The following is a 25,040-nucleotide window of genomic DNA, read 5'->3' on the forward strand; positions in this document are numbered from 1 at the left end:
GAGGAGGTAGAGTGTTTATTTTGTCGATCATTTCCTCATTCCTCACAGTTGTGAACGGGTCAGCAAAGATGTCACTGTGTGTTGTCTTCCTTATTATTACAGGATTGTCTATTTGCCATAGTCAGGGTAAGTAAATTACATTTCTAATTAAAATAACATATATAAGGACTATAAAAGTGTTCAACATAGAATATATGATCATCATCGTTATTCAGAGAGGTTTTCCTGCTGTTTTAATTTACAAGGCGCCGATGGTCATTCATCCCACTATAGCCTAATTCATAAGAACAAATATTATACTACCGGTCGGGTACGTAAAGTAAAGCAGCATAATTTGATTTAAACATTTTAAATATTAAAGCCTATTGAAATAAGGATAAATAGTGTATCGTACCATGGTAATAACTTTTAAAGCGGACTCATTAAAACAATACGAAATACATAATCTGTCAGTAAATAGGACCACCATGTATAGAAGTGTTTATGAATTCTTTATTTCTTCTTTTATTTACAATAAAATCAAACTATCAAACTTTATGTGATGTGCCCATGGACACGATGACATCATACCACTACCATATTTGGGCACATTACACATTTTTTTTTGTCAAACTAGTTTCATAGTGTAGACAGAGCTTTAGGCTTACTCAACACCAATGAGAAAACACTTCTTAGAGATACTCCTGATTTTAATATCATTTCGTTTGAAAGATGTTGTTAAGAATGAATAGGCCTACACTGAGTACGGAGGAAAATAACTAATTAACTTCCTCCTTGCAAAGAGTACCATACACTACAACAGTGTACGTATGCACTGTATAATATTTCCAGGGAGATGTAAAATAAATCTCCCTGATATTTCCTGATTTTTTTGTGTATATCGAACCCACGGTACCGTCAATACTTTTGATGGCAACTATATATGACACGCCACGCTCCACCTGTCTACATTTAAATTTGTTAGTCCCGTTTGGCTCATTCACTTCGAACGTACTCTGTACTATTTTATTATACTGTGTGTACTTTTTTGTGGACTATCAAGTGCTTGAAAGCGGCTGATAAAAAAGGGCAAAATGTTCCCTGTGAGTGGACAAGGTACTCCAACTCCTCCCGTCTCTGTAAACGTGATAGCTTAATATTACTCTAAAGGTGATTTTGCCATTTCCCCCTATTACAATATAGGCCTACACGGCGTTTATTTGGGTATCTTCGGGGGACTCAACAAAGTGACTCCTTACAGAGGTATCCCCTCTGAATAAGGATTAATTGATTGTTGTGTTATGATTATCATTTCCCCTGTCTTTTAATATGGGGGTGTCCCAAAGGAACAGGTAAAAACCCCCGAGTAAAAATAAAATAGGCCTTGCTCGTGTATAATTCCTTTAAATCGAGTAACAAGAAACAATTGCAATTTCTTGACTGGAGCTAAATGTACGGTTTAAATTTCGCTACCGTACACCTCGGATGATTGATCAAATTTCGAACAAATAAACTGACGTTTGAAAGTTATGTAATGTGGTCATTGGTTTCCCCTTATATCCTGTATTGAAATACTAATATGATTACAACTTTACCACAAAATTACGTTTTTTTCGCTCTGAAAAGTGGTAAAGTTTGTTTAAATAGGACTACACGCTACCGTACACCTTGCGTGATTTCCGAACAACGTTTCTAAAGCTCTGTCTACACTATCAAACCGTCTATAGTTTGACAAAAAAAATGGGATGTGCCCAAATATGGTAGTGATATGACATCATCCATATATGGGCACATCATTTTTTTGTCACATAAAATTTGATATAGTGTAGACAAGGCTTAACAACTCGCCTTAAAGTTGTGATCATGGACACTCCTTCATCCTGTATTATATAGGCCTATTGCTCAAAATCAATTTCGAAATTCCATTTATAATTTTCAACAATTTTATGAAGTAAAAATAATTTCTAAAAAAATTGATATAACGTGTTTTTGCTTTGAAAGTGGTACCGTAACATTTACCAGTATCATAAAAAAATTACGTGATACAGCATCACATATGAAATAATTAAAGAGAACGTCCCTTAACCTTTCCATGAAACAGACATCACATGTAATACACATGGGACGCTGTATTACGGAATTTGCCCGTTATATTGTTGAGAATTGAGAAATATTGTCATATGCCAGCGAGATAACAGCACTGGGATTCAGGTGATTTGCTTAAATGTCGCTACCGTACATATTCAGTTCGTTTCGGTTCACATAACATTTGCATTTACAAAGCTCCGAGTTGGCATAATGCCACTTGCTGAGTTTGCGTTCACACAGTAGGCTATATAATTAATTTGGTACGGTAATTGTTATTTGGTCAAAATTGGTCATTTAAGCGTGTATACACAACAATGTTAAATTACTTACTAAAATCAATTTCGAAATGTCCTTTATTTAATTTTCAAACAATTCTATGAAGCAAAAATCATTTCATATTCAAACTATTAGGGCCTAGGCCTATATACGATTTTGTTATGGAGTGGAATGAGGAAATAGATGTATAAAACTTAAGCAAACATATATCAATTTGTTTTGTATTGTGAAAAAATATATATCTATAGGGTGTAATCAATTAACATTGAATAAAGCTTCGTTTCGGTTGGCTAACATATAATAGCAGTTATAGATGTTATGGTGTTCATTTGCCATTAACCAGATTCTGCAGCTGTCATGAAATACTGTCTAACTGACTATTGACAGTCAGCTATACATTGCATGCAGATAGAACCTACTGACGACAGAGATAACCTTATTAAATAGTATTTAACGTTCCTAGTTGACTGTCTATAGCCAGTTAGATGGTATCTAATGACACCTACAGAATCGTGTGTCCACATTCCCCACTCACATCCTAGTCGCATATATACATGTTTTTAATTATTATACATTTTTGGTTTTGTCAGATGTTGGGGGATTAACGGATTCAGAATTAGATATGGTGGTGGAATTTGTAAAGTCACACGAAACGTTTCAGCAAATGTCTTCGACAAATAGCGTTGGAACAAGGGTTGTGGGATATTCATTTCAAATGGATAGCGATGGTGGATTAATATTTAATGGACTATTTTCTGGAACACCCGACTTTGTAAGGGTGAGAGATGGACTTGACAGCATTACAGAACAACAAGCGACACAATTGCTAAAGGTATAATTGTAAAATCGAAGCAATTGAAATCTATTTTTATTATAATAGACTAGCTAGCAAATAAATTAAGGAATGAATAAAAAGTTAATTAACTAGACTAAAGGCCTAGACAATGTTTGGCTGGAACGATAAAATAATAGGAGTTTTCGATTTGTGCGCATGCGGGGAGTTGTGATGCTCTTTCTCAAGACACAACTTTGCGCTAATTATACTAATTATAAAAGACTGGGGTAATAATGTGAAGCGCTTAGAAGCACTGTGCAATAAGCGCGATATAAAAAACGAATATTATTATTAGTAGTACACTACTTATTAGCACAATTTAATCTATCAACGTCCAAGATGTTGACATTAACAAATATCTAAAACTATGCGTATAGGCCATATATTACAAAATCACATTCAAATATAGCTAGAACTAGAATTCCCCAGGTAGGGGACACATTGGCGTAGTGAGTCAATCGGTCCCAGCGTTTAGAAGCCTTAGCCAAAAAAGGTGTGGCTTCAGGGAACGCCAACTTCTTGAAAAATTCGCTTCAGAACAGTCAGCCCATACTGACTGGGTTCTTCTGAAGCGATTACAAATTGTTTTATTGTCCAAACAAAGATCTTGCAGCATTTTACCTGCAGTTTTTCAACTATATTGTATTATTTAATTCCAACAATGTATTACAGGAAGATTTAAGGAATATAGTGCAGGCGCTTGATGCCGAATTTGGATCATTCGCAAGCTACTCGTTTGACGTAAAGAAAGGTCTGGTTGATGCCGAGTTCTCGAATATTTTATCCGATGAATTAAGGTCATACCTGATAGCAGCGCCGAGATGGCAAAGAGTTTGCTTTGCTATAATAACATCTACAGAAGGTAAATGATTATTATTTTGTTATAATGTAATGCGTGAAGTAATATATACAGGAAATAAATACGGAGGAGAAAGATTATTGTGTCCATTGCGCTACGCGCGGGAGACCAGTTACCAGTTATGTTAATTTAAATCTTGTTTGTTTGTTTCATTTATTTATTTTCACACATTGAACAAAAAGGAACAGATATTTAAACTTTAGGGGGAAAAAGAAGACAATGTGTGAAAGGAGATCAAAATAAGTAAAAATAACTATAAAGTATGAATCAATGGTCGTTATTTTGGTGCTTGTCGCTAGAATCTTATTGACTGACAACATCGCCATCGTTAATCAGAATAGTTCCTAACTAGTACAGATAGTAACTTAAGTAAACCTACTGTGTTGAGTCATGGACAACATAAGTACATTTTTTGTCCATTGAGCTATATTATATTTAAATTCTTTATCATTTTCCATTATTAAAAAAAATAAATAAAACGGCGCCGTCTTCCGTTCCTTGAAAACATGGTGTTAAGATACAGTAGTCTATTCTGCCTCAAGTTGACATATCACGTGGTTGTATCTCTGTCACATGATGTTCACCCATTATTTCCGTTTCATTTCAGGTGATGATACTCGTAGGTTTGACGACTGTAGGAGTATCTGTCCAGTACCTACTCCTTTTATTCGCGATAATGCAATGTACGACGCTTGTACGACGGAACGTAAGTTTTTAGAATCTTTCTGAAAATATCAAGAAAGCGAGAAAAAACTTTTTTCTTCGACTTTTATAAAATATAGAGATTCTAAGCTTCCTCATTACCCCCACCTTTCATCTGGATCGATTATTGAACACTAAACAAATCAGCCACCCATTGATCAATCAAATATTTTCAACGACACTTTCGTGAAACACTGAGTAATGCTCATCAGATTCTGAAAAATAATTACCAAACTGACTAACATTCACTTGTGTTCTGTCTCTATTTGGATGTATTAGAAACATTTTATTTGGAATTATTCCTTGGGTCTTGGGTATAATAATTGCATTGTAAACGTTGATATCAAATGTATTTTTCTAAAATAAACGGCTTAAACAGATTTTAGCTCGGCAGTGTGAACGTGGTACAAGTCTGAATTATTATCATTATTAATTTTACAGAGGTAATGTTTCCATATGGTGTTGATTTTAACGACGAAATTGGACCGGTTAACGACGATGGATCTTCGGGTAGGATCGATCTATTGACGTTCTTTCCGTTTTACGATGAACTGCATGAATCACTTTTTGTACGTAAACGGTTTTCAGAATTTAAAAGATTTCGGCTAACAACATAGAACTTAAACTACAAAAAATTAATTATTAATTAATAATAGATTAATTAGGCCTAAATCAGATTTTGAATTGGTTATTGTGTAGTTTTAATAAAGTTAATCACTTCCGTAGAAAACAACGGAAAAAAATAATGCTTCCACTTATAAAATGACAAAATAAATGGTTAAATTCAACCAATATTGGCTGGCAAACAATTTTTGCTTTCAATTACAGTTTTTTCAGGTAAATATTTTTTTTCCGATCCAATTTTTGATCAAAATGAAACTATTATGTGACATTAAAATGGAATATTTAAGAATTATTTTTTCAGAGGAACAATACGTCTTTAACAATATAAATGTGTTTTATAATGATGTAGCCTGCCGTAGAATGTATTCAACATAAAACACTGAACTAACAATAATTATAGGGCCTACATACATTAAAAAAAATCTTTGTACATCAATTTACACTGGACTTTTATATATATATATATATATATATATATATATAAATCAATGATGTTGCGTAGCACTGTGTAAATTATAGCACTGTTTCTATAATTTACAGTATATATTATATATATATGTATGTATATAATATAGGTGAACACAAATGGGATAATTTCAATGAAAAAAACACTGAACTAACAATAATTATAGGGCTTACACACATTTAAACAAATCTTTGTACATCAATTTACACTGGACTTTATATATATATATATATATATATATAATATAGGTGAACACAAATGGGTTAATTTCATTTGATGAGGAAGAGGCGACATATACATCGCAACCCTTTCCCTTAACATCGGACCAAGGGAGTGGGGGATCTTCGACAGATACAACTGTTGATGAAGATACGCCACTCATTGCACCGTTTTGGGCGGATGTTGATACAACTAAAGGTGGCACCATTTACTACAGACAAATGACAAGGCTTGACGATAGATCCCTAGCTGACGCCATCGATGACATCGTAAACGAACATGTTATGTATTCTGGAGACGAATTTCAGCTGATTTGGTATTTGGTAGCTACTTGGGACCAAGTCGCGTATTACGGCAGACCAACTTTCCCAGATACGCGTGATATTGTGAGTATGAAGCCGTAAACGTAATTTAAAGTAAAACATTAATGTGTACAAAGTGAATAACTTTTCAAACTACAAACTTGCCTATTCAAAGTTTGATATTATTCATCTGTATTTTTCATCCTTATCATCATTCAACCATATTAACATGTCCCTCTCAAAAGTGCCTTATCTAAATATGAGCTATAAAACTTGTACTATATATTTTTTGTTTATTATAACACAGACTAACACCTTCCAGGCCATTCTAGTGACGGATGGTATACAATCATACACTATATTCAACTACGGTGATATACAGTGGACAACTGGAATTGCCAGTGATGGAGACAATTATGGTCTAGGTGGCACACCGGCCCAGGTATATATCAATGGTTGGAATCAAAATGTCTTACCTACCGTGATTTGAGTATTCTAACAAATTATAATGTTCAAATTTGATTTCAAGTTAATATTCTGGTAAAATACTGGTATTTGACATTTTTGTATTTAGATTTGACACCTTCCAGTATATCACTTTAGGATTCAGTAGTCTCGCTTAATAATGTCTGATTTCTAAATTGAGAGAACATTGAATAACGCAATAGTACAATGGAATACGTTGGTATTTTTCATATATAGCCTATATTTCTTTCATTTGAATGCGGCAATTTATTCGACTGTGGCACACGTGAAAATAAAAGCACGATAGCTGTATAGTTTTGTGAAGCGCTTACTCAGTTATTTACGGTAAAAATGCAATAGTAATTAAAATGAATGTACTTATTGTTAACTTCAGGTTGGATGTAATGCTGGTGATGAATTCAGGCATCATGACGTGCCTGAATCCCAGACAGATGCCATAGTGAATATTGATGAAACAAGCAATGTTGGCCAGCCAGGCAGATACTTTTTCAAGATCAGTGAAGAAAATGTAGTATCGTATGACTGCAACGATTTTGGTAAATATATAACTCAAAATATATACATAATATTTTCGCCTTTTCCATTTCTCGATTTGAATGGCAGCTTCATTTGGCAGATGTCAAGCTCAAGTCAATATGAGAAGACGTTTATTTGATTGTAAAAAACAATTTTACGTATCAGCGTAATGCTGACAATCAAGGGGCCCTCTTGATGAGTGACAGTGGCTGTGTGTATACTAGGCGTACTAGTACACCGGGGTAACCCCCTACTCGTCTCGAAAGATGTACTAGGTTCTTTAAAGTGCGGCAGATGTGTACACTGGACCTACGGTTTACAGTCCTTATCCGAGAAGACTTATTCTACCGCCAGAACCATGGAGCGAGTGAGGCTCGAACCCTTGCCGATGTTAATATGGCAAAGTATTTCGGTTCCACTGTCTTAACCGCTTAATAGAGATATCTTGCGGGGGTAGTGGTAGTTGCGACGATAGCAAATTGTTTCTTGTGTAGCCTATAGTCAGCTGTTGCGTGATGATAGTAGTAGTTACGTGTGATAGTTGTTGCCGTGCAATAGTCAGTTCTTGCGTGTGGTAGTAGTAGTTAAGTGTGATAGTTGTTGCGTGCAATAGTCAGTTCTTGCGTGTGGTAGTAGCAGTAGCTGTATGTGATAGATGTTTCGTACGATACCATAATCATATATTATTTTGTGTACAGATAGTGGCTCAATCCTTACATATCCTTCCTTCGGATCCATGCTGGGTGGTGCAAGGATATTCATTCAAGGAACGTGTTTCGATAATCAAGATATTGTCATGTGCAAGTTCATTGATGATGAAACCGGACCAGAGGTAGCGTGTCAATATGAAAACGAACGAGCAGTGTCTTGTGTGGTTCCATGGTTACTGCGCATTGGTAGAGTACCAGTTTTTCTTTCAAAGGATGGTGGTATGACTTATGGCTTTCAAGGAATCTATACAGCAGGTAAGCAACTCGAGAATAATAAAATAATAATCAAACACGTATAAAACATACTACCATAATATTACAACCTCATGGCAGCTGTGTTTTTACCTCATTTTCACATCTGGCTGGAGATAGGCAAATGTAATGTGTTGAGCATTTGCTTAGAACAAAATTTACAGTAGTCCAACGTCGGCGGCACACATCCTTACGTGAGAGCAGGCGTAGATGCAATTCAACAAGTGTAGACATATGGCAATAATGTTTTTCCCAAAATCAAGTTTAAAGATGTATGTAAATAACCGACAAATAAATAATTTAATAAATGACAAATTGTCAGAGAGGTTGTTTTAAACCAGTCTTGGATGCCGTTGATTCTGACATACGCACATTTGTCATTAAATTCGTTTTTATTAATACTATCCACCACATCCTTGTTTTGTAGTGAGTGTTGATGAAGTTACCGAAGATGTCGCGCCAAAAGCTCGTCTTGAGTACGATGACGATTTGCAAAGATACACGGTTATGTGGAGGGCAGACGCCTTGCAAGGGCATTTCTTCGATATTGACATCGTTTTATATGATGACTATAATCCAACAAACCTAGAGATAGTAAATATCGCAAATGATAGGCAATTAGAAACAGCAGAAGAAAATTATGAATATCTTGTGCCTGTAAATTTTGAAGTGGTAACATCAAAACTTGTTGGAGTCGTTCGTGTTATGCAAGGTGACGAGGAACCTGGCGGTAACAATGAGTAAGTTTGAATGCATTTCATTTATCCTTTTCAAGTTTGAAGTCTGGAGGACCACCAAGTTGCTAATCATAGCATTTTAGACAGACCTCAGACTTGATCTGAGACAATAAATTGATAGAAGTTAGTCAATGTCAGTAAAACATAATTACTATCCACCAAATTTAAGCAACAAAATGTCTTTGTGCGAAAAGGAAATGGAATAACCAGGGAGTTGTTATCTAATAATTTTTTGTTTGTTATCATTCACATCAGTTAAGATCCATTCAATCCTACTTAACACTAGTGTATGCAAACATTGACGTATTGTTTTTTTTTTCTGAAAAAGAAAATCTCGTCAGAATTTAAAATGTAGGCCTATTACAGTAAATTTCATTTTAAAATGAAATAAATAAATGTTTATTTGACTTGACTTGTCAGATACCTCTATCATCTTCCACTTTTGCAAGATTTTATAAAATGGTATCATTATTTATCTGTTCACAGTTTTGCATTATATATTTGGAGTGACCCATTTGACGTGAGCATATTTTATAAATATAAGCTCGATTTACCTAAATGGTGTTCGTCATGGCCAAATTTGTATGGAGCATTTACTTCAGATGGTGAATTGAGGTGTCCATGTAACCTACAGACTGCTTTGGTCGATCGGGGACGCTTTGAGTCAAGTCCACGCTGTTCAAATACAGTCCAGGATTCGTGTTCAGATGACGTTGATATTGTGCACTGTGTTCGTAGCAGCAGTCCCAGGTAAACTATACCGTACTGTTTGTGGAAGGAATCAAGTCAGCTACAGTTTTCCTTCTTAAGAAACAAGCTTTCAGAAAATATTTCACTTCACATTTTCCCCTATTCTCGGCCCCTTTTCCCATTTTCACTTTCTTAACCATCCAATTCCCAACCTCTTCCAAATTCTCCCCATGCCATTTCCAAGCTACATGGATCCACTCCTATGAGTTGACATTGAGATTTGTTTTTATTACTGTATTACAAAATTTAACTTAAAAGAAATAATCTGATTCTTTACTACCTGTAGTTCCAACGGAGAAGGTTTAGAGTGTTGTTACAACTTGAACGGAGACCTTGCTAATATAGCTGATAATTTGTATGCAGGTTACATTCATCAGTATCACTATCTTGGTAGAGAACCATTCGACCGAACGGGTACTGCTCCCTACTTCTCCCATTACACAAGTGATGTCTTGCCATACTTAAGATGCTGCTCTACTAGGTCTGATTGTGATCGGTATTTCATACCTTATCGACCATCGCAGGATTGTATTGGCTACCAGCCTCCTAGACCAGGTACATATTATATAAGTCAACACAAGCACACTTGAAAGTAATCAAAACATTATAAAGTAAAAAATCTATTTCGCTGTATAAAAATTGTATGTTAGGCCAGCAATAGTACAAAAAAAAAACCTTTCACAAAATAGACGTATTTTTAACAGATTATTTTGTTTTTAACAGCAAGAATGAATGGTGATCCCCACATATTAACTCTGGATGGACTTGCGTACACATTCAATGGACATGGAGAGTACAGTCTGATGGACGCACTTGGTGGATTGTTTGCAATGCAAGGACGTACCGAACCAATTAAAAATGGTTAGTAAAGATGGTTAGGGCATTAAGAATTGAAAAATATACAGTACATGGTTTACCATATTTTGTGCGTTGCTACAGATTTAATGCCAATTTAGGTATGCGATTTCCAGACTTGGTTTCCATGGATGTCAGCAATTTCTCTTCTTTATTAATGTATAAAATATAAAAAAAAATTATAAAGTTATAAATTATACTATATAAGACGAAGACCTAATATTTCACACAAAAAGGTCATATACCAGAACTGGATCCTGTGTAATGCAAGTGCGTACCGAACCAATACAAAGTAGTTTAGTAACATTACAAATTATCCAAGATATTATAAAATGTATTTTGCCTTGAATTTGTAATTTAAACAAATTAATTATTTCATTTCAGTATACATAAAAAAAAAATGAAATTGGGGAGACCAGGGTCAACCTAAGTGAACTTAATCACAGTAGCTAAGCCGGTTGACCCAACTTAATCACTGTACCTGAGCCGGTTGACCCAATAATAATAATAACTAGATTTAATTCGTCACTATGACGAATTATAGGTTATATGCATTGATTTAAATAAAGATAATTGATTTTTAAAAGATATATTGATTGATTGTTTTTCTCAGAATCTTATTTATAATAATATGATACGACCTTGCTAACGCGAATACAATAGCCGGTATCACAATCCGATCAAAGATCCCTCTGCGTATAATGTCATAAACCACATTTGTTGTTACATAATAATAAAGACATAAGTTACTTTTTATCTAGATTTCATTATAAATCATGTGTATAATCTATACACTAAGAAATAAATTTGAACAAACAACACGGATAATAAAAAAAAATCTTATTTTGTTTCCCAAGGTGAGACTCGAACTCGATACCTTGAAACTCATAGACACGAGCACAGACCACCAAGCCATACACAACTTACTAAAACATGTAGAAAGATTCCTCTGTGTATTTACTATGCAGTAACCACTTGCAGTAACCACTTGCAGTAACCACTTTGGTGCAGATAGATTATTACATACCGCAATGAATTATAATTTTTTACTATGATGACATCTTTAAAAATTTTATAAAATGATGCACTGTCAAACTATATACTTTTAACTTTAATATATGAACATTGTAAGGAAGAAAGTTAATGTTAAGTTTGTTATTTCGGCGTAAGAAAATGTCATAATTTGTTTGATTGTCGAAATTAATTTTTTTAAATTTAATATGCAATTAATGATGACTTAATCAACTTTTGTTCTCTTAATTTGATAATAAATCATACATATGATACATACACTTCAAGAAAATGAAATAAAAAATAGGTGTTCCCCAGCATTCTGACGATCTATATTAATTTTAAAATTTAGCATATTTTCACCATTTTGTTAACTTATACGTGCGTAGCCTGTCACTTTTGACGTGCTTGTAAAACGCAATTTCGAGTTGAAAAGTGAATCAAATATGATGATATTATTAAAGAAAGGTTGTAATAACAGAAATCGGGCAAAAAGAGTGCGCATTAACGTTTAACGCGCAGTGCGCGTGCAAAAATCTGCGCACTCATGGTAATTTTTTAAACGCTTAAAATTGCCTGAAACGTACTCTAATTTCATCGAAAATAAATTCTGACAATTTTGAACATTTTAAGCGCGCGTACGCATGCGTTATATGCGCTACGCACGTAATTGTTTTGCCATGTGATGAAATATGACCTGAAATTTATGAGTACCAAATTTTGTTTAAAAGTGATTCATGCTTGTGAAGATATGATTACAAACGTGATTTCGTTAAATCGCGCGTAGACCGCGTAATGTTTGATTGCGCACCGTGAAAACATAACCACATCGATTCCTGGCCATAAGGAATATACTCTGAAAATTGACTTAGCTAGATGAAACTGATGTCAAGATAATTCACGGACAAAATAGTGCTAAGGAAAGAATAAATAAATAAATAAAGATCCTGACAGAATCAAGAGGTTATATGCATGATAATGCATATAACCTAATAATAATATGATAATTATTATTGATTTTAACATAGGTACCACAACGATTGATGCTACACGGTTTACTGCAATCGCTGCCAAATTTAACAATGATACGATGGTACACGTCGCATTGAACCAAGTGCGTGGACTGGTTGCCTATATGACAGAAGACTATGTATGGTCACGTATCAACTTTGATGGTAATCCGATCTGGTCTGGCACAGGTAATAATACTTATGAAAATGTTGTAAAGTATCCTAGTATATCACACTTACAAGTTCAGTTTCTGTTACAACAATGTGTATCCGCCCTAAGTTTAACATTTCTATTTTTAATTATAAAATATACATCTTTGCTACAAAATCAAAAAACCTTAGTTTAGACTTAGTTTCTTATTTTTCGTGAAATACTGTAAGCCAATTTTTTTTTTAATTGGTGCTACAGGAATTTTTATCTAATGTTAATAAAAATTGACTCAATTATAGAAAATTGAGGCATTAAAAATCTTTATCTAATTTATTTTGTTAAAAAGACGTTAAAACGATTGACAAAAATAGAACTCAATAAAATAATATCAAATCCAGAGCTAAAATTTGACTTAACTTCTTCACAGGAATTACCATCTTCTACACTAAGGCAACCAATGAGACCAGTGTATCTATAACAGTAGCGTACGATTTTGGATTATCATTCGTTGTTGAAGCTAACAATGACCTGATGTCAATAATAGTCTACGGTCCTGAGATGTTGCGTGGCAACACCAGCGGATTGCTTGGAAACTGGAATGATGATGTCACAGATGACCTTCGAACTCCAGATGGTGACATTATTCCCTCAAACTCAACTCTTCGAGATATCCACTATGATTTTGGAGAGAAGTGTAATATAATTTATATACAGTTTTATTTCACTGTCGCTAAGTAAAAAGTAAATGCCCAGACCTCATCTAATCACCATCCCTTAACATACATCTTTAACATCCATAGTAAGGAACTATAATATCGCTATGTGTACAGTACACATTGTTGGCAAGAAAAACACCAGCAACAGTTGTTGTAATTTTCATCAAATTTTGTTCTAAATCATGACTACTGTTTGATTCTATTTAGGGCGAGTTGACCCTGAGGATTCAATTCTATATTATATACCTGGTACTGATTATAGTACATACTATAATCCCGATTTTGTACCATGGTTTGAGCCACCAGACAATTTTGACCAGGAAGAAGTGAAGAAGTTATGTGGAGACAATATTGAGTGTATCTTTGACTACCAAGTTACAGGGAATGTAGAAATTGCCAAAGTCACAAAAGATATTGTAGAATTTGTTGAGGAAATTAAGGAAGATGTTAAACCTGGTACGTTTTTTTTCTTCACTATCACATGCCACTAGAATAACCACTACCATCATCATGATTACCAATACCAAATACCAAAACCCATTACCATCATTAACACTACCAAATTCACCACTACCATCCCCATGATGACCACGGATCCCCATGATGACCAGTACCATCACCATGGTGACCACTACCATCACCATGATGACCACTACCATCACCATGATGACCACTACCAGCACCATGATGATCACTACCATCACCATGATGATCACTACCATTACCATGTTGACCACTACCATCACCATGGTGACCACTACCATCACCATGATGACCACTACCACATCATTGAATACCAATTACCATGACCTCACCCCCATTTTCAATATATATCTACAGTACAACCACCATTCCACTTGTAAAATCCTAATAATTTTCTTTTACAGTTGTAGTGTGTGGTTTCATATCTACTCCGCAAAACGGCTCCAAGACTGGTACAACGTACACAGAGGGCAGCATTTTAATATTTAGTTGCGAAACTGGTTTCAAATTGACTGGTGAATCTAGGATCATTTGTACAACAGAAGGAGTTTGGTCAGATCTTACACCTGTCTGTGTTGGTAATTATTAAGTTTATATATACACATTACCTTGTACTGTACTTCATTTAAAATGTATCCTTTTCCCTTTTCTTATTTAATCTCCACTCACTCATTCCATCCTACCATACCAGTTCTTCTTTTGTATTCATGTTCCTCCAATCAGATTCTTTTTTTTTTTTTTTTTTTGCATCTCCTCTTAATACTTTACTTTCCACAATTCATCCAGTATCTATCTCTCTTGTCTGAACACTTCTTCTATCAATTCTCATTTAAACACTTTTCTATATTCTTTAATCAGTGCAATACCTAATAAATTGTTCTATTTTATTTGCAGACCAATGTGAATACGTAGAAGCCCCCCAAAATGGAGCTAAAGAATTCAAAGGGCAAACTTTATACTTCACATGTGAAGATGGTTATACGTTAAATGGAGAGTCTTCCATAACATGTATGAGAGGGATGGTGTCTGATAGTGTGCCCACTTGTGAAGAAGGTAACATTTTTTCCATTAAAATAAAACTATACTAGAATCAATTATACGTTTTAGACGATTGGAGGTATATATCCTTCCTTAATGCTGTATCATTTCTAAGTTTGTAATTTGTATAATTAGTTATAAAATATATACTTAAATCCTCCTTTGCTTACCTTTACTTTTAGATTTTCCCATCATGTATGTTATAATTGGTGTTACTGCTACTGCTGCTGGCCTCTTTTTAATATTTATTAGCATTTTATGCTGCTGGTGCTTCTGCTGCAGAAGGTATGTAAAATAAAAACAAGTCTTCTTGTGAGACATTTTACTAATTACAGTAGATTAAATTAAGGGATTCGGGATCTAACTAATAAGTGTCTCCTTAATAGGGGCATCTCCTGAGTAGTGTTAAATATTGCATATTGTTGTGCAACTTTCACAGAAAAATGTCCCCTGAATAGAATGTCTCAAAGCATTGGTTTTACTGTAGTAAAAACATTACTTATTGAAATCGGAGTCAAAATCTAAAAGAGGGCGATAGAAAGTCACCCATGCATGCAATTTCAACTAAAAAATGTAATGATAATTACCAAAAATTAAAGCCGAGACATTTTGACTGTCCACATGGCACTACAAAAAAGTAACCTCAATGCAATGAACTCTTACCTTAACAAAACATATAAGAGAAAGATTTTCTTCACAGTTTACTTTTCTGTCTTGGTATTTATACACAAAGTATCCACTAAGTACAGAACTCCTATTGAAATTAGTTTTTTACTTCATATCAAATCTTTATTTGTAGATCTAGTAGAAGATCACAGGCTGGAAAACACCAAGAAACATCTTTTGTCAAGTAAGTGTACCAAAAGAGTAAATAATATTGAAAAGCCTTCTCCCCCAGTCTAAAGATTGTTTTATACCGTTCCACGAGAATAACCCACCCTGAAAAATACTGTTATGTATTCTCCACCCACTCTAACTTTTTGACACCGGGACACCAACCTCCTAGAGGTTTCTAGCTACATCAAAAACCATTACAATGAGTCTTACCTTAACCAGGGAAGAGTGAAATTACATTCCCTGCCTTAACATAATATCTTTCATGTTTTTATTTGAAGTTCTTATATCATATTAATAAAATCTGTATTTTATAGAGAACATGGTGACACAGGCTTAGTTGACAAGTGAGTATAAAGTCTTTATATTTCTCTTAAAAAACAATAAACCGCAAACATTATTAGGAGTTAAGCCTTCTATTTTTGAGGCTACATTCAATGTTCGTACAGTGGATCCTTTTCAAGGATCAGGTATACTTAAACATTCTGCCTGCCATCACAATGGTCAAATGAGAATATCTGATTTAAACTTGCCAAAGATGGCTAGTTACAATGCAAAGGTACAAGTCAAGGCAGATACGTGGGGGGTGGAGGTGTTAGCCAGGCACTTTTAGGACCTGGGTCCCACTTTAAAAAACCTGGATCTGCCACTTCCCTACGAGTATTTATATATGGCATATGAACACCTAATGACTGGGAATGACTAACAGTAACACATACATTCTTCATTAAGTGGGGAAAGCCTATACAAATAATTGTACTTACTTAAAATTGAACTGAAAAGGTTACTGCTGATCACCATACCACAATAACTATAATTTATACAATATTTTATTTCTTGTTTCTTTAGTCCAACGTACGATGGTGGAATTTCAAATCCAGCTTATGAAAGAAGATTATTTTAATAAATACAGAACGGTTTGATGCTTAGTTTAATTTACTCAGAATGACTGCGAAATGTGAACTATGACTTGTTTCGTATACACAGCTGTATTCAACAAGAAGAATGCAATTGTAAACACCTGGAATTGTGCAGGTTATCATTGCATCCAGCAAATGTACTCAAATTAGTACAAATACTGAAAAAAAGAAAAAGAAGAACACAAACTGAAAATCCGGTTTTATACTATTTATGCAATATAGCAAATGTATAATCAAATCGGTACAAAGGCTCTATTTTGAACTTGCATTTGTATAATATTCATTTAAAACATATTTAAATAGTAAACACTATTACTCAGTGGGTGGAGTGGAGAGGGGGTTGCATTTATTAGCCAACTCGGCTTTAGAGAGGTGTGTGTATTGATTGAAATATCTATTCAATTGTAGTTTGTTACCAAATAAATTATTGTAGTTTTATAGCAGTAGATGATTATTTTATTATTCTACCAATGATCATTGATTAATCTTTAGTAGAGAAAATGTTGTATTAGAATTATAGGGCTAAACCATGTAAATAATTTATGCTAAGAATTGAATTATAATGTATATTTTTATTATATTATATATTACCAGTTTATACAGTAATAACCACATTAGTGTCTTTTCCATTCATACTCAAGGGTCTCAGCAATAAATTAGGAATTTATTTTAGGAAAGGGCCAGTTTAAAATACAGTACATGTTCAAGTTGAGAGCACCAGGGTGGTATAGACATTGTCAAACCTAGTACTGTGCAAGTAAAGTACGTAATCTCAGTATCAGTTTGTTTAGTTTAGGAGATTTCAACTGGAAGAATCCGCCCTAGCCTATTTTTAAAAAAATAATATGAAGTTCAGTAAAGGTAATTACTGTATTTGTTGTATTGGACCAAATAAAGTCACCAATCAAATATAACATTATTTAAGTGTTCTTGATAGCATTGTTGGACATTTTACAAGAAAGGCTCCACTTTTTCATAACTAGTTATTGGGTTTTTAAACATATTCATTCCTAGTATTTTGAGACCAAACCTATCACTTTGTGACCTGCTAAATATTTCTATGGTCATTTTCTTGATCAGTGGTCATGATATGTCTTTTGGCACTTGTTCATTAGAGTGATATCAATACGAGTGTATTTTGATATTAAGCAAAGACAACATTCGCTAGTTATTACATGTATTAAATGTAAATGTAAGTGTGCTCCACGCAAAAATGTTTGTAGCAGCTATAGGTTAAATGCCAAAATAAGGTGTATTTTAACATTTTGTGTATTTCTGTTGTATTAGAGCAAATATAAATATATATTTTTCGAGTAATTTTAGACAAAATTATAACTTTCTGACTAGTGATTGCCGAGATATTAATATGGATATTTTCTTGACCAATGGTCAAAAATAAAGTTTCACGGTCATTTTTGGCAAAAGTTGTCCATTAAAGTGAATAGAAATATGTATCTTCTGAGTATTTTGACACCAACTACGACCGTATCCGCCCAACAATTTCTGAGATATGAAAAGTGTGCTCCAAAGCAAAAATATTTTTATTACATTAGGACAAATATAAACATATACTTTGCGAGTAAGACTACAATTATCACTTTCTGATCAGCTGTTGATGAGATTTTCATATGGCAAATTTCTTGACCAGTAGTTTCTGTCCACTTTTGGCAAAAGTTTCGTATTAGAGTAAACAGAAATATGGGTCTTCTGAGTAGTTTGGCAAATAACAAATATTGAGTCGGGTTGGTGAACATCAGTCCAAAATACGCAGAAATTTTTCCAAAATACGTCAAGTTGAGGGCGCTATACTAATCCAAAATACGCGAGTCTTTCCAAAATACGTCGACTTGAGGGCGCTATTCATTTTCCAAAATACGCGAATTGTCCAAAATACGTCAAGTTGAGGGCGCTATAAATTATTCAAAATACGTGATTTGTCCAAAATACGTCAATTTTGGACCGCTAGTAATTTTCCAAAATACGTCAACTTGACGGCGGCAAACTTTTTTCAAAAATACGAGAGCCTTTCCAAATGTATCATATTGAGAGTGTAAGGTAAAATTACAGTTTAATGTATTAAAAAAAAAGTTTCTTAGAGTAAAACAAACAAGTACAAGTAGAAATAATATTATGTATTGTTAAATATGTATACTCTGAATAAACTGGGGAAGCTTAACTTATTTGTGTTGTGTGTAAATATACATTAATAGTGTCTGAACGATGTACGATTGCATTGCCAGACGTAGCTAGTTTAAATGAGGCATAAACCGGCTACAAAAACAGCATGTACAAGTATAGTCAGGTATGTGTTATATATTTGGTGATCTACAAAATTGATATTTTTCCCGAGCTCGACAGACCAACATCGCTTTCAATTTAATGTACTTATGGTCTCAAGTTACCTAATTTGAAATCTACCATAATAGTTATTTCATATAATAGTTGGATAATTTTCCAATTTTAGAAAATTAATAGTGCCCTCAAGTTGACGTATTTTGGAAAATCACAAGCGGTTCCAAATTGACGTATTTTGAACAAATCGCGTATATTGTAAAATGAATAGCGCCCTTAAGTTGACGTATTTTGGACAATTCGCGTATTTTGGAAAATGAATAGCGCCCTCAAGTCGACGTATTTTGGAAAGACTCGCGTATTTTGGATTAGTATAGCGCCCTCAACTTGACGTATTTTGGAAAAAATTCTGCGTATTTTGGACTGAATTTCACCAACCCTATTGCAAATATTACACCCAGTAGTTACCAAGTTACGCACAGTCCTAACTTTGACCATATTGACCTTTTGGCCCCTGTACTGACCAAGCATCCCAATTTTGTTTCGGCCAACAGCCAAAAATTGATTTGTATTGATATAAGGAAGCAAAAACATTGTTGATATAGTTTGCTAGAGGGTGCAGGTGAACCATTTCTGGCTCCCCAACTAGTATACTTTTTCAACATTTACGTTTGTAAAAAATGATTTAGGAATAGGTCGGAAAAACTTCCTACCAGTAGGCCTACCATAGAATTATAATATTGAGCCTATTGTTATGGTGGCCTATTATGTTTCTTTTGTGTGCGTAAGCAGAGTAGGCCCGTTTAAGGCCAATATAAACAAAATTATTTGAGCAAATTTACTTTGTAAACACGTTGAACGTTGTCCTACTTATTCCTTATTTAGTAATGTTTAGTACAAATAATGGCGGGGCTAGACTTGCCCCAAGTCTGTATTTATTGTCTTTTTTTTTTATTTATTTGTTTTCATTTCGACCGCGATTTTTGTCTGAAAATACAGACTTGTGAAACACGTATAGAAATCGATTTGCAGACCGCAAACATCCGATAAGAATGACGTAGGTTATCTTACCGTATTTGGCTATATGGGGCGGGCGGTATGTAAATATGGATTTCGAATCAACCAATGATCATTTTGTTTCAAAATGAAAAATATCGAGTGCGTACAGTGCTGAATGTACGATCGAGACTGAACAACTGTTGAAATATAAAATCGTGTTGCCAAGTTGTTTTGTTTATTGATTGTTTAGTCCTGGCCTAGGCCTCCTTCGTAGGGCTACTCAACTTGTACGTATGACCTGCCAAATAAAACGCCAATAAGGTACATACCACCACCGACGGGCACACAACAGGGCTACACCACCACACAGAACAGGACAGGGTCTGGGTGGGAATTAAATAAATGATCCATTCAATGTTTGATTTGGCGGAGAAGCTAGCCTATCATATCAAGACGAGTTTTCATGTTCTTGGGAAAAATCTCATCAAATGTTTACTACTTACTAGGCATATAAAATCATTTCTAGCCTTCAAAAACTTTCATCAATGTACTCAAGTACACATTGTCTAAACGTAACATAGCGCATGCGCATCGTCTTAGATGTTGAGTCGTTGAAATTCTGAAATATGAATATTAAAACGACGTACGAGTGAGTAGCCAATGGCATGCGGCTGAAACTAGTCAACTGGATAATTTATGCACCAAGAATTCTTGGTGTCAAACCACGTGACTTATGCGTGTTTCCCCAGACGGAGTATCCAAACTCAAGTAATACACGTATGAAACGCCATATGTGCAAAAATATTTATATTTTTGCAAAACTCCGTCTGGAGCCCAGACTATGGCGGGGCCTGAATAGACGGCCGTTTAACTTTGTTATTACTGCTTATTCCTATTGTACACAATACAATGCAGTATATGGCTAATAGCCGGTTCGTAACAGGTTGTTGGCATGAATATTGTTATTGGTATTTTGAGGTTTCTTTTTCCGAAGTGTAGGGTTTTCTATTTAATAAAACATTGTATTGTAAATAAAATAGCGTACACAATGATGTTTTGTTCGTCTTACCATCTTTGATTGGCTAACTCTTGTGACTGGTAAACATATTTGTTATGCTATACCTAGTGTTCTTTTCACCTGATGATGAGTTATGCCCGAAACATGTCATTTTAATAAATTGAGGCAGTTTTTAACATATATTATTTTAATTTTAACATTTTAAACCGGGGAGAAACGAGTAGACAGTCCAGCTTGTGGTGACTCTGCTCCTGACTGAAATAAGGAACGGAGGTTGAGGAATTATTGAAAGAGAGGCAGAGTGCTTATTTTGTCGATAATTTCCTGATTCTTCACATTAAGATCGGGTCAGCAAAGATGTCACTGTGTGTTGTCTTAATTATTGTTACTGGAGTTTCTGTGTGCTGTAGTCAGAGTAAGTAAAATGATTAGGCCTACATTTTACAAAACAATTAAAACCACTATTAGGACTATAAAAGTTTCTAACATATACAATAGCCACAATGATCATCATCCGGGTTATCATCGTGATTCAGACTAGGCCTCAGTACAGCCTAACACTTCTTTTTTCCCTCGCGGTTTAATTTACCAGGTGTTATGCAGCTAATTATTCATGAGAACAAATACTATATACGTATGTAGCAGCGGTGCGGCGCCAGGATCTTCCGGACGCGGGGCTAAATTTCCCGACGAGGGGGCTATGCGAGCATCACTAGGCTGTGCCCCCGATGGGGGTCCAGAGGGCGAAGCCCCCGGAAGCAACTCGTTCTAGCGTCATTTGAGACCATTTTAATCAGATTTAGGGTAGCCACTTTTTCCATTTTTTATAATACATAATAAAATAAAATACTGCGTGCAAAACACATTCACGAGGTCCGATGCGATGTCAATCCATTCTTTCAATTTTAAAAATGACCTTTAACGTTCAAAATACTGCCTATATTTATCGGGTAAATTGTAGCATAGAAAATATACGCGAACATAAAACGTACACACATGCCAAGAGGTATATTATTAATCGCAGAGCTGCTAGGTTCCCGGAAAATGAAATTATACATTGATACTATGAAACGAAATTACAAGTCTACAGAACCAGACAACAGTAGTTGGGATATGGAGCTAGCGCAGACCATATTTTTTTTTTAGTAATGTAGACAATGAAATGTTTATTTTAGGTGCTCACTACGTCCAGTATTTCCAGATATAAGCATGTTTTATGAAAATAGCGGCCATTTTGTTTATGATAATTATGCAAATTGCTCAATGCTGACAGCCGTCCAGTAAAAAATTCTTCATTCTGATGTTATCGAGAATCAAAATCCATAAAAAAAAAAACTATAAAAAACATTGCAGGGTTATGGAAAAAATAGGCATTTGGCTGCTGGACTATGCCCCACGGTACAGAGGGTTACTCGTAAAATAAAAAAAATGGTGAACATACGAACAATTAACATTCGTTTTTGCTGATACACAGTACACGACGTAACCATATTCGGGCATATATCACGAATTTTTTGTCAAACTAGTTGGATAGTGTAGACAGAGCTTTTGTACACAGTGTACGTATACTGTAATACTGTATTTCCAGGGAGATATAAAATAAATCTCCCTGATAATTTTGATGGCAAAACTATATAATGACACGCCACGGTCCACCTGTCTTCATTTAAATTTGTTAGTTCGTTTCGGTTCACATAACGTTTGTATTTACAAATCTCAGCTGGCATAATGCCACTTGAGGAGTTTGTGTTCACACAGAGGCTATATAATTAAGTTGGTACGGTACGGTATTGGGATTGTTATTGGTCAAAATTGGTCATTTAAGCGCACAACAATGTTAAAACAATTCTATGAAGCAAAAATAATTTCTTATTCAAACTATTGTTAAATTATATACGATTTTGTTACGAATACTGTATGGAATGAGGAAATAGATGTATAAAAATTGAGCAAACATTACATCAATTAATTGAATGTAGCTTCGTTTGGGTTGGCTACAGTTTATAGCTTTTATGGTGGTTCATTTTCCCATTAACCAGATTCTGCAGCTTTCATGATATACTGTCTAACTGACTAGTGGCAGTCAGCTATACATTTCATGCAGATAGACCACAGAGATAACATTATTAAATAGTATTTAACGTTCCTAGTTGACTGTCGATAGTCAGTTAGATGGTATCTAATGACACCTACAGAATCGGGTGTCCACATTCCCCACGCGCTCTAGTCGCATGTTTTTAATTATATACATTGTTGGTTTTGTCAGATGTTGGGGGATTAACGGATTCAGAATTAGATATAGTGGTGGACTTTGTAAAGTCGCACGAAATCTTTCAACCAATATCTTCGACAAATAGTGTTGGAAGAAGGGTTGTTGGATATTCATTTGAAATGGACGATGGTAGAGAAATATTTGATGGACTATTTTCTGGAATACCCGACTTTGAAAGAGTGAGAGATGGACTTGAAAGTATTACAGAACAGCAAGCAACTCAATTACTGAAGGTATAATTGTAAAATCAACATGTTGACATTGAAATCTATTTTGACCAATTTAGATTAGAAATCAAAAGTTAATTAACTAAATGCCTCACTCAGCACTGCAGTGTTTGGCTGGAACGATAAAATAATAGGAGTTTTCGATTTGTGGCGATAGACATCGACCAGTGCCCATGTGACGAAGTTGGGGTGGGGGATCATTCTCACTTAGCACAACGTCCACAATGACATGACGACATTAACATCAAATATCTAAAACTATGCGTATAGGCTTATAGATCACACACATTCAAATATAGCTTGGTTTCAGGATCAGGAGAAAATTGTTTCATTGTCCAAGCAAATTTCTAGTTAATTCCGTTTTTAACTACATTGTATTATTTAATTCCAACAATGTATTACAGGAAGAATTAAAGAATATAGTGCAGGCGCTTGATGCCGAATTTGGATCATTCGCAAGCTACTCGTTTGACAGAAAGAAAAGTCTGACTGATGCCGAGTTTGCGAATATTTTATCCGATGAAATAAGGACATACCTGGTAGCAGCGCCGAGATGGCAAAGAGTTTGCTTTGCTATAATAACATCTACAGAAGGTACATGATACTTTTGTTATAATTTAATGCGTGATTGATTAATAAAATGACGTAATGAAGCTTGGTTCCCACTAGAGACGCAACGCATGACGTAGACGCAACGCAAGCAAGTTGTTCGAACAATCCATTGCTTGTGATTGGTCAAATTAAGTAAATTTTTGTCCATGGTTGAGCTATATACATTTACACAATTCTTTATCGTTATCCATTATTAAAAAAAAACACTAAAAAAATGGCGCCGTACTTCCGTTCCTAGAAAACATGGTGTTAAGATACTGCCTAGCAGCCTAAGTTATCATGCCACGTGGTTGTATCTGTCACATGATGTTCATCCATAAGTTGATATACCACGTGGTTGTATCTGTCACATGATGTTCACCCATAAGTTGATATACCACGTGGTTGTATCTCCGTCACATGATGATGTTCACCCATAAGTTGATATAGGCTGCCACGTGGTTGTATCTCCGTCACATGATGATGTTCACCCATAAGTTGATATAGGCTACCACGTGGTTGTATCTCTGTCACATGATGTTCACCCATAAGTTGATATATCACGTGGTTGTATCTCAGTCACATGATGTTCACCTATTATTTCTGTTTCATTTCAGGTGATGATACTCGTAGGTTTGACGACTGTAGGAGTATCTGCCCAGTTCCTACTCCTTATATTCGAAATAATGCAACGTATGATGCTTGTACGGAACGTAAGTTTTCAGAATCTTTCTGAAGATATCAAGAAAGCAAGAAAAAAGCTATATAGAGATTCTAAGCTTCCTCTTATCCCCACTTTTCTCTGGATCGATTATTGAATTA

General features: G+C 34.8%; 2 protein-coding genes and 1 long non-coding RNA gene across 4 annotated transcripts in view; 2 read left to right on the forward strand and 1 right to left on the reverse strand.

Annotated features, from left to right (window-relative positions):
- LOC144841880 (sushi domain-containing protein 2-like) lies at positions 1–18,851 on the forward strand. 2 transcript variants are annotated; one of them, XM_078698159.1, is made up of 22 exons: positions 1–126; positions 2,934–3,175; positions 3,851–4,040; positions 4,645–4,743; positions 5,181–5,308; positions 6,078–6,434; positions 6,658–6,792; positions 7,210–7,372; positions 8,051–8,317; positions 8,742–9,054; positions 9,538–9,801; positions 10,088–10,356; positions 10,525–10,662; positions 12,696–12,866; positions 13,256–13,522; positions 13,752–14,000; positions 14,432–14,605; positions 14,922–15,080; positions 15,248–15,350; positions 15,865–15,915; positions 16,217–16,246; positions 16,749–18,851. In XM_078698159.1, the coding sequence occupies exons 1-22, from the start codon at positions 69–71 to the stop codon at positions 16,801–16,803; spliced, it is 3,882 nt and encodes a 1,293-aa protein (XP_078554285.1). In that variant the 5' UTR covers positions 1–68; the 3' UTR covers positions 16,804–18,851. The 2 variants fall into 2 exon arrangements, with proteins under 2 accessions (XP_078554285.1, XP_078554286.1); XM_078698160.1 differs by lacking the exon at positions 15,865–15,915.
- The window catches only part of LOC144841888 (uncharacterized), a 17,623-nt gene continuing 5,952 nt past the window's right edge, over positions 13,370–25,040 (reverse strand). The window contains exons 2-3 of the long non-coding RNA XR_013612056.1: positions 15,236–15,341; positions 13,370–13,502 (exon numbers count right to left, since the gene is read on the reverse strand). This is a non-coding gene — a long non-coding RNA (uncharacterized LOC144841888). The remainder of the gene's footprint in view (positions 13,503–15,235; positions 15,342–25,040) is intronic.
- Positions 23,520–25,040, forward strand: part of LOC144842456 (protein mesh-like) — a 6,235-nt gene continuing 4,714 nt past the window's right edge. The window contains exons 1-3 of the mRNA XM_078698902.1: positions 23,520–23,633; positions 24,032–24,221; positions 24,836–24,931. Coding sequence (XP_078555028.1) covers positions 23,520–23,633; positions 24,032–24,221; positions 24,836–24,931 — 400 coding nt within the window. The remainder of the gene's footprint in view (positions 23,634–24,031; positions 24,222–24,835; positions 24,932–25,040) is intronic.

The sequence above is a fragment of the Antedon bifida genome, chromosome 5, assembly GCF_963402885.1.
Source record: "Antedon bifida chromosome 5, ecAntBifi1.1, whole genome shotgun sequence".
Taxonomy (NCBI): Eukaryota; Metazoa; Echinodermata; class Crinoidea; order Comatulida; family Antedonidae; genus Antedon; species Antedon bifida.

Coding starts and splice junctions, on each gene's coding strand:
- LOC144841880 (XM_078698159.1), top strand. CDS start 69: ATGTCACTGTGTGTTGTCTTCCTTATTATTACAGGATTGTCTATTTGC. Junction 6,435..6,657: donor TCCCAGATACGCGTGATATT/GTGAGTATGAAG, acceptor ATTATAACACAG/ACTAACACCTTCCAGGCCAT. Junction 7,373..8,050: donor GTATGACTGCAACGATTTTG/GTAAATATATAA, acceptor TTTTGTGTACAG/ATAGTGGCTCAATCCTTACA.